This window comes from Lipotes vexillifer, unplaced genomic scaffold, assembly GCF_000442215.2.
Source record: "Lipotes vexillifer unplaced genomic scaffold, Lipotes_vexillifer_v1.1 scaffold1122, whole genome shotgun sequence".
Taxonomy (NCBI): Eukaryota; Metazoa; Chordata; class Mammalia; order Artiodactyla; family Lipotidae; genus Lipotes; species Lipotes vexillifer.
The window spans coordinates 521,142-531,677 of NW_006798649.1; the positions used below are offsets into that span (position 1 = coordinate 521,142).

The following is a 10,536-nucleotide window of genomic DNA, read 5'->3' on the forward strand; positions in this document are numbered from 1 at the left end:
GGGGCACGAACCCGTATCCCCTGCATCGGCAGGCGGACTCCCAACCACTGCGCCACCAGGGAGGCCCTATTACACCTATTTTTGCAGAGCTTGATATCATGTTTCCTTTGTATTTTAAAGTCATAATTAACCAATAAAAACTTAGTCTCAATGGAGCAAATCCAGGCAGAAAAAAACTTTTTTTGTATTGACCAAAGCATTCAACTAAGTCCATAAGAATCCTAAGAAACAATGTAGGTATATTCCAAATAGCCAACATTCATGTCATAATCAGTTGAATGAAGAAATATCAAAACCTCTTCATGCACATAAAAAGAAATTAAGTCTCTTAGCTCAAAGAGGTATGCTGAGCAACATACTTACTCTTTAGAATGTACCAGGACGTCTTTATATCTCTGTATTACTTTTATAAATAACATGAGATAAAAATGAAGATATTTCCATTTTTATTTTTAAAAGGTACATAAAGGAGGGTCCAAAGGAAGTCTCCCAATGAGACCACCAAACTCCCAAATCTGTGTGTAACTATCAAATTTTCTGAGGTCAGCAATTAAATATTTGCTTTAAACTTTCTATTAAAGTAGAACAAAAAAGAAACACAGCACAACTTCTATAGGGATATCGGGATAGTCATAACAATAAATCTGGCTTGGTGTAAACATGACTATTATTATATCTTCTCCCCTTCCTGGGGAGACATAGCCAAAAATGCTTAAGTTAACCCCAAGATGGTAATAGAAGTATAACCTGGGCCATCAATTCAATCTGTACTAAACACTGATTTATCTGCAACTGTTAATTTCTTTCTAGTTCAGAAATACACCTTTAATAATTTTTCAATAGCTTGGAAGATCCAAATGCCTAAATTAAGAATGCTATTATGCCTTAGTCCATGAACAGGCTTGCTATAGCCCAAATGTCTTTTTTTCAGGATAAGAAGTTTTTTTTCTGATGTTACCATCACATTTATTCAATATCATGAGATAACATCATGACTTACGAATACCATGGTTATCATTAATAATAATGCACAAAATAAAGAAACCGAATTCCCTGATACTTAGTAGAAACACTATGCTAATCCCAGAATATGAATTTACTGCCTCTGTGAATACTGTTTTATTTTACTGTTGTTTTTTTTTAAATAAATTTACTTGTTTTTATTTTTGGCTGTATTGGGTCTTCATTACGGTGCACGGGCTTCTCATTGCGGTGGCTTCTCTCATTGTGGATCACGGGCTCTAGGTGGGAGGGCCTCAGTAGTTGTGGCGCACAGGCTCCGGTGCTCTGTGGCACGTGGGATCTTCCCGGCCCAGGGTTTGAACTCGTGTCCCCTGCATTGGCAGGCAGATTCTTAACCACTGCACCACTAGGGAAGCCCACAATTTTACTGTTTTCTTTGCAGAAGAAATACATAGCTGGGGCCAATTTTAGAATCAAACCCCCATTCTCTAAGAAGGGCATTTCATACGCTAAGAACTAAATTCTTTTTTCTAACACCAAAATGTGGTTTACAATTATATTTATCCCCTTAGCATTCCTTACGCTTCAATTAGTTGTGGTGTAATTTCCATGTCACATAACCTTTTTTTTTTTGGGGGGGTATGCGGGCCTCTCACATTGTGGAGCGCAGGCTCAACGGCCATGGCTCATGGGCCCAGCCGCTCCACGGCACCTGGGATCCTCCCGGACGGGAGCACGAACCCGCGCCCCCTGCATTGGCAGGCGGACTCTCAACCACTGCGCCACCAGGGAAGCCCCACATAACCTTTTTATACCACATAAATTTGTGCAGCACCTTTAAAGTTTACAGTGCTTCTAAAAAAACACCTGATTTAATTCTGGAAATCCTGCTCAGTAATACTGAAAATAATGTAAAATACAATATAAAATTGAACCAAAATATCTTGTAACATTTAAAAATTGCAAATATATTTATTACAATTTACAGATTAGCTAACAATTATATACACAAATATAATTTTAGCTATAAAGTCCCAACAAACTGGTTACATTTAAATCATTGGATCTGTAGAAGTCAATTTAGATGTCTTCTAGTCCCCTAACTTCACCTTCCTTAAATTATAAAAAAATAAAATCTGATAGTTTTGATTTCAAGTTAAAGATGACGAGATGGTGTTATCACATTTTAACACTCAGAAAAGGAAATTTTACTTGTCTGTACAAAGCCTTTCATATGCTACATTGATACTTAAAGCACCATCGCAAGACTTTTAGGTGTGTAAAATGTTCAGTTAAAACTGCCCAGGATTTTAAGACTGAAGGTTTAACTTTGTTCTAACAACTAGAATCGGAATGAAACTGGTAAGAATTCTGTTTCTTCCCTTGTCCAACTTTAAAATGGTCCCTTTTGTCCTTATCACCGCCTGATCACTTCTTTTAAAGGAGGGTAGTAAATGGGAGAACTCTTCACCAAGCTATTACGTATTTGGTAGCGAGGTTGGAATCTCAAGGGAACAATTCTCCAAAATCCAGTAAATGTAAAGATATCCCATTATTTTCATATATGCAGAGGTGCAAGATTTCAGAAACACAAAACACAACCTAAGTCTCTGAAAACAGTATACTTCAGTCTGGTTTTAAAAGAATGCCTACACATTTTCAAAGTTTTCTTTTCAAGGCAAGTGACACCTTCTTTCCAACTGACACAGCTGGTGTTTGAAACTTAGCTTATTTCCACGTTGTTACACCAGACTCTATAAATGCATTCCCTGTGAATATCTAAAATGCAGGGGCACAAACCACATTGAAGAAGGGCTCTGCAAAAATCTGACTTTTACTTGTACTCTCAGTGTGTTTACGTATGAATATATATATACATATTAACACTAGAGGCAGTTCTTAGAGCAAACCAAACAAATAAAATAATGACCAGGTAGATTATAAACTGAGGTAGTAACCCTGCAAGCACTTCTGATGAAAAATTTGTCCCCACTCTATGAAACAAGTTCAAAATTAAGAGGTCATCTATTCTATTCATGTTTTCCATTACCTGTGACAGGAGGCACATGAAACAAAAATAGACCATTAAGGAGTTGGTTAACATTCCCTCAACCTAACAAACGCACACCACGTAGAACTAGCTAAATAAACCGAACACAATCAGTCACTGCAAAAACAGTTTGCTTTGGAAAATGAACATTGTCACTTTTGTTTATTAAAGATATCAGCTTTTTTCAAGTGGAAAAAAAACCAAAAGTACACTTTGGGCAGAAGATATTAAGACTTTCTATTTGTTAAATCTATAGTCCTTTCCTGAAACTATAGGCCTTGCCATTACTTCTCTCACTATTAAAAAAGGAGAACACAATAAACTTGGATATTGACTGAAGTCTACATTTTACATTTCAAACTGGAAAATTAAGAACTGCCCATTTCCAAGTTCACAGTGCCATCCTGACAGGTTTTAAAAGTGACGGTGCTGAGGCATATTAATAACACTGGTTTTCTTTTGAGAGCACATACAACAAGACCAAATTGCTCTGAGATGTCTCCTATCTTCTTCCTAGGAAAGTTCTAAGCTTTTAAATTTAAAAGCAACTATGATGCAATTATTACTTCTGGAGTCCTTTACAACAATTTCTACCTATTGAAGACACAAAGAACCACCCAAGTGGGAACTATAATAATATATACAGAACCTTCTTCAAAAAAGAGTTTGCACATAAATTAAGTATATCAGATGTTAAAATTTGGCAGAAGTATGCAGCTTTCCCCAAGTAAAAGAAAGTACTGCACATATAGGTTTTGTGGCAGTCCTTGGAAATATCCTAGGTAGAGCTTAATCTAGAAATAAAAACCCACCACATATTTTCAACCAGTCATTTTTAGAAAGAAAGAAAAAAAACCCACAATGACACAAGATAATGTACTTTAAGTTGGTAGTATATACAAGATTATTGTCTTAGCCTTGAAGTAGAAGGGCCAAATTACTGAAATAAAAAAATATAGAGAAAACATAACAGCCCATTAATTTCAGAATGTTCAGAGGGAAAAAAGAGCCCAAAGTTTTAGACAGGTACACGTAATTTAAATTAGAATGAAAAATGGGCTTCAAACCCTATAAATATTGTTTCCCAAGAAAATAAGTTTTCAAAGTGCAAAATTACACCTTAAGAGGTCCCCTTTTCACTTCAGCAAGCAAACAACATTCAAAAACAAATCCAACTAAACAAAAAAGGAGGATTAGAAATCACACCATCTCATCCTTCATTTTCAGGGCTTGGCTTCAAACCTGTACATTTCTGAGTGGGATATGTTGCAAAAAACATATATTAAACTAGGTCACTGGATCCAAGTTGCATATCCTCTAAGAAAAAAGTCAAAGGACAGCTGCCAATTTTTGTTTTTAAAAGAAACCTCTCAAGTAAGAGGTAGTGTTTGCTAAGGCCAGAGGCTGTCACATCATCTTAACATTGCTTGAAAACATTAAGTCCTTTGAAGCACATTTCCTGGAGTCTATTAAACATTTTTTCTCTGTGCTCAAATGTCAAGCAGTATCCAATAGCGTCTTCTGTTTCTTGAATTCGTTTCTGGAACCTGCATCCATCCCGTGCAAATTCTTCCCATGGTCCTTTTCGATCCTCATCACCACTTATATAATACTCAGTAACTTCTTCAAGGAAGGTTACCTATAAAGATATAGACTAATTTTAATCTCAAATATAACAGAAGCAAAAGGAAGGGAGGAAGGAAGGGAGGGAGGGAGGAAAGAAGGAAGGGTTCTATCTCTCTCTCACACACAACACACACACACACACACACACACACACACACACACACACACAGAGGGAGGAAAGAAGGAAGGGTTCTATCTCTCTCTCTCTCTCACACACAACACACACACACACACACAGAGAGAGAGTCCCATCCCGCATCCATTATCCAGTCAACCCCAGACTACCCCCTCCTGGTTTTGGTGTTAAAAATGAATCCAGATGGGTAAGTGAAATTCTCCTGTTATTAATCTTTACTTTTTTTTAATCTTTAGGGAAATCAATTCTGTGATACACTTCCAAATGACAAATGTTTCCAAACGAAATAGTTCAGAAATATATTCCTGGAGTCAATGCTTTTATTACAACACAAAAGCTTTAACAAGATTGTCACTTATTTCTATTCTTCCATTTTCCAAAAAAAAATTCACTTTTCAGTGCTTTCCAATTCTTGAATCATAAATATGTAGTATTATTCTTATATTATTACTTTTGTAATAAGAATACAGAAGAGAGTTACTTAATAAACAAACTGCAGCAAAATTAACGTATCTTTAAAGTTATGTTACTATAAGAGAGACTGTAGTTAAGATAAAAACCCTCTTTGTATTCCTCTTTAATATGCTATCACTACATATACATGAAGTTGAGAATATTACAATATACATGATCACATGGAGTGACAGTCCCTTTTAATCCCTACTTAATTTCTAATGTAGAAGTTTTCTTTTTTATCGAACACCAAAAGTAAAAACTTTTTTTAAAATACGTTCAATAGTTACATCAGCTAATCCCACTGTGACCTGCTACTTTCATTCCCTTTATATCAGGCCAAGGAATGCCCCCGAGGACAATTAGTAGGTATGTAATACCTTAAAAGTTATGGCATTCTAGTGTTACTCATTGTGTCACCAAGATAAATAACAACAACAAACATTTATATAGTGGTTATCATATGCCAGGCTCTTTTCAAAGTACTTAGCAATTTTTATCTCACTTCATCATCATATCAACCCTATAGGGTATGTATTACTATCATCTCCATTGTACAGATAAGGAAATCAAGGTAGGTAGGTTAACTGACCTGTTCAAATCACACAGCTTCTATGGGTGCAATAAAGATTCAAACCCTGAGTCTGGCTCCACAATTTGCACAATGTTATGCCATGACACAAAGCATTTTAAACGCCCAGATCTGAAAGCCTCATTCTAAGAAGTAGGCACTATCCATTATTCCCATATACCTAAAGAATTGCATGTAGTCAAAGGCTATAAATAATTTTACCATATCGCAGACATGATCTTTTATAAATGTTGCTTCTAGTTCATAGTAATAGCTGAGACACATCTACTTGACTCATCTCAGTCTTATTCAATGAGCAAGCTAATGAAGCATGAGATTGGCCTGAGGTTCCTGAACAAGAAAGAGCTACCATTTTAAAGTCAAGGCAACTAACTGTGAATTTTATCTACTCACCTCATTCAAACCGTGCAATAATTCATACAATAGTTATTATTATTATTATTACTTCCATAAGATAAATAAGTGAATCAAAGCCATGAGAGGTCAAGTTACTTCCTAGCTCTGGCTGTCTTCCCAAATCTCTTGGCCCTAACTACTCAGGAGTGGGGAACAAAGGTCTCCAGGTGCCAAGTGCTCGTTCCATTGCCCCATTTCGCTTCTTATCTATTCACTAAATAGGTCATTTTGTCAGGGACCCTTTAAAGAGGAAAACTCTTTGATGACAGCATTTACAAAAGTGTAAACTGAAATTTAATTTTTAATATGCCTTATTCTGCTTCTACGGCTAAGACATAAGATTACCACCATTTAGGGACATTTACTACCCCTGGAAGAGTTTCAAAGTATTAATCTGGTCATTTGGAGCCAGTGGATGGTTCTTTCCACTTGAAACTTTGACGCTGCTGAATCTGAGGTCAATAATAATTTACCTACACCTTTCTCTTTCCAAATATAAGTAAAGGTAACTGAAGAAACTTTCCCTTCACAATAAAAGATACCCCGTGTGTCTGGGGGGATCACTCTCCAATTAATAACTTCAGCTGAATAAACCATAGAAAAAAAAAGCAATTCAAAAGACTCCCAAAATAAGGTTAACTTGACAATGTGTTGGAAGAGTAAAATAAAATGCTCCATGAAGTTTTAAGACTAGCCTGGGAATAGGAAGCAACTACTCAAGAAAGCCAAATAAATGACCATCATTGTTACAAATGATTATTAACCTGTAGCTGGCCAATGATAACTAGTAATGCTTTCTCAAGAAAAGGCAACACTATTTTCTGTATTGTTTTTGACTGTCAATCAAAATCCCAAATGTCCAAAAGTTTTTAATACTGAAATTAGTATTTTTCATGGCAAGCAACCAGACATATATGACTTGCTACTTGGTACCATCACGACCCTTTGGGTTCTAACGGACAGGAATGAAGACACTGTTATCATGTAACTACAACACTAAGTGACTGCAAACACCACATTTATTACCATTTAAAACTCTATGGCTATAATAGGACCTTCTCAATCTCTAGAATTAAATCGTGTACACACAAGGTTTAATTTTTCCGTTTCTTAAAAAAAAAGTGAAAAGTTTAAGCTTGGAGGAAAACAGCCCAGAGCTGCCAATCCAAAAGAAAACAACACCTTCGAGCTAACATCTATACAATGGCACCTTCAATTCAGACAGGAACAACACTCTAATGAGGGAAGTGGGGGGTGGGGGGGAGGCTCACTTCTCAATCCAAGTATATGAGCTTGCAGTCCTTCCTCAAAAATACGCACTATTATGCCTCCAGGAAAGTCATACTGATATCCTTAACCACATCAGAACAGGCAATACAAATTATCAGGCATGTTAAAAGAAAGAAACAAACCTTTTTTCTCTGGATATGTGTGTGTCTTGCTCCAGAAAGAACCCCACCCTGTACCAAGTCTGGACATTCACTTTTTCGGCTCCCTGACAGTTGCACCTTACAGGAAAGTAAGGTGTGACACTCAGAAATGGTCACAATAGACTCAGACGGCCTCTCTGAGTCTCGACAGCCTTTCCAATTTTTCCCTGATGTTTGAAAAGGAGCCTTAAAATTTAGAAGGTTGTAGGGGTCATCGGAATTACAGAAAGAGTTCCACACTTTGAGACTCTCTGCTTCATCTGCACTAGATTCCCAGTCATCTTCTGCTCCAGAATTATGGTCAGGAGACTCAGGAAGGCTTGCAGTCCACGGAGGATTTTCTAGATTAGACTTGTCAGACAAATCCGCCTCTGAGTCAGAAGGGTCTCTGGGAAGAATTCTGGCAGCAGTCTGAATTGTTGCTGTGAAGTTTTGGGGATTATAAGGATCGACACTATAGAAAGAGTTCCAAAGGTGGAGCCCTTCTGAGTCTTGTTCAAGGTCTGATTCTGAGAGTGAGCTATCGCTATCAAAACCATCATCCTCAGCGTCGTCATCCCAATCCTCACCTTCTGAATCAGAACTTGTTTCCAGGTCACTGGCTGCACCTCCCAAAATGTAATCTATCAATTTGTTGCTACAGGCTGGTCTGGCAGAAATGGGAAGGTCATCGTCTATGTCTGAGGAGTCAATTACACTTATTTGGTCCTCTCCAGGCTCCTGCTCCGTAGGAACCTCACAAGACAGACAGCCTTCCGAGGTGCCCTGTCTCTCCAAAGCAAGGGGAACCTCTTTAGTCAACAATTCTACTTTCTCCTCAGTGGGCTCCTGAGCGGTGCCGGGAACGGCTCCAGCAGCGGGAACACACAGTGTTGCACTATCTCTGCGGTGCTTCAGGTCCATCCGGAGCAGGCTGTGCTCCTCCTCCAGGCTGTGGTAGCCATGATCTTGGTCAGGGGTGGGTAACGCTTGGCCCTTGCTGGCCTGCTGGAGGAATTCCAGCCGCTTCATGCGAAGATGGTGGATTTCGGGCAGCCCTTCTCTAGAGAGAGGCGCACATCCCTGCAACGAGACGCAAGCCATCTCCGCGTTGAGCGGCTGGGGATGAGACGGGACCTCATCCAGGCAGCCGCTTTCTGGGCTCAGCGCCTGGAAATCGACCAGCTCGCCACTTCCAACGCTGCTCTGATAGCTCAGCTCTAGCCGGGGCAGGCAGTCCAGATAGGAGGGCTTCAGCAAATAGGAGACGACGTTGGCATTGCTTAAGCGCTGAACGTTGAGAGGCCCGGAGGGCGAAGGGCCAAGTTCCCGGCCGGAGAACAGATTGGCTTGGAGCTCCACTCCCCACAGCTGCTGCTCTAGGAGAAAAGCGTGGGCTGCGGAGTCCAAAGTTCCTCCCTTGGCTTTAAATTCCAATTGTAGATCTGGGGACGAGCACTGCCAGTGGATGCCCTCCTCTAGCCAATCGAGGGGAACTGCGGCCGCGTCAGCCGAGGGGTCTAGCCGCAGCGAACTCAGAGATTTCGGCGCCGTGGGGGCGTCGGGTTCCTCCCGGGCCCTCAGGGCTCTCAGCACGCTGTAGCCTCCAGCAAAATCTAGCCATCTGGTCGGAATCATCCCACCGAAAAGCTGGCTCCAGATCAGCAGCTTCTGAAACAAGCCGGGGAGCGGCGCAAAGAGTTGGGAAAGCAGCTGCGTCCACGAGCTGCGCCGAGCCTCAGGCGGGGGGCAAGAAGCCAGTTTGAGATCCCCGGAGTGTTCCGGGGCAGGAGGTGCGGGGAACTTGGAAGTGCCTGGTCGCGAGCGCCGAGGGAAGAAGGGCAGCCGGAACCGGGAGTCCGCCCGCGGGGCGGCCCGTTCCCGCGATGCGTCTGCTGCCGGCTCCATCTCCGCGTTCTCGGCAAGTCTCTGAGGGAGGGACGCGGAGCTCAGCGGCGGGCGGCCGGGAGGGACTCCAAAAGGCCTACAGAGTCTCAGCCTTGCCCAGCGGCGGAGGTGATGCCCCAGGCCGATCCCCGGGCCAACAGAAGAGCCACAGAGGAGAGCGGCTTCGGCCGCGGGCGGCAGACCACAGTCCAGAACGGCGGGCACAGGACGCGGCGGCCGAGGCGACATCCATCCTGGCGGAAAGGAGGTGTCCTAGTCCTCTCCAGCCCTCTCCACCATAGATAGAAGCCCTTCCGCGGCGGCGGCGGCGACGGCGACTTGCCAGGAGAGACTGACCGTGGAAAAGCCTCTCAGCTAAGCGACCCCGGAAGGGCTGGGCCGGCTGGCTGGTGGAAGCGAAGCTCAAAATGGCCGCAGGGCCAGCGCCGAAGCAGGACGCCTCCAAGCAAGCTGACGAGACGAAGGAGGGCGGACGGCTACGCCACCAGCTCAGGGCCACCGAACGTCACTCGCAGGATCAGGCGGGCGGGCCTTTCCGCACTCTTCCTTGTGGCCGCTGATTGGCCTCGCTCAGGTCCCTGTCGGCTTCCTTACTCTTGGTAGACGCAGCTCGCGCGAGGGAGATTGCATCAGCCAGGCCCAGCTCTACGCGTGCGCACTTGCTGCTCGGCGGTCGCCTAGGAAACCGCCCCCTTCCAGCCCCCCTTCCAGCCCCTCCTCCCCGCCCTTTGGGCCAAAGGGAGCGGCTTAAAGAGGTGGAGAATTCCCTGGAAGCCTTTTAATGGCCTAATACACAGCCAAGTGTATACAGATACCTTAGACTTGCATATATCTATGCAACACTGGGGTTCCAGTGTTGTTGAGTGCTAAGTAGATCATCAACCTAAGATCTTAGTATAATAAAAGTTGGGAAATGCTGTGTAGATACATATCTGGTGTTAACAGTAGTAATGTGGAGTGATTAATAAGTCCTAAGTGAAAAATGAATCATTATGCATTCCTG

General features: G+C 42.0%; 1 protein-coding gene across 1 annotated transcript; it reads right to left on the bottom strand.

The window, feature by feature from the left end:
- Positions 1-4,430: 4,430 nt before the first annotated feature.
- Positions 4,431-9,533, bottom strand: PPP1R15B (protein phosphatase 1 regulatory subunit 15B). The gene is made up of 2 exons (XM_007470659.1): positions 7,629-9,533; positions 4,431-4,652 (listed from the first exon to the last, which is right to left on the bottom strand). Exons 1-2 carry the CDS (start codon positions 9,531-9,533, stop codon positions 4,431-4,433), a joined length of 2,127 nt encoding a protein of 708 aa, XP_007470721.1.
- Positions 9,534-10,536: the final 1,003 nt, after the last annotated feature.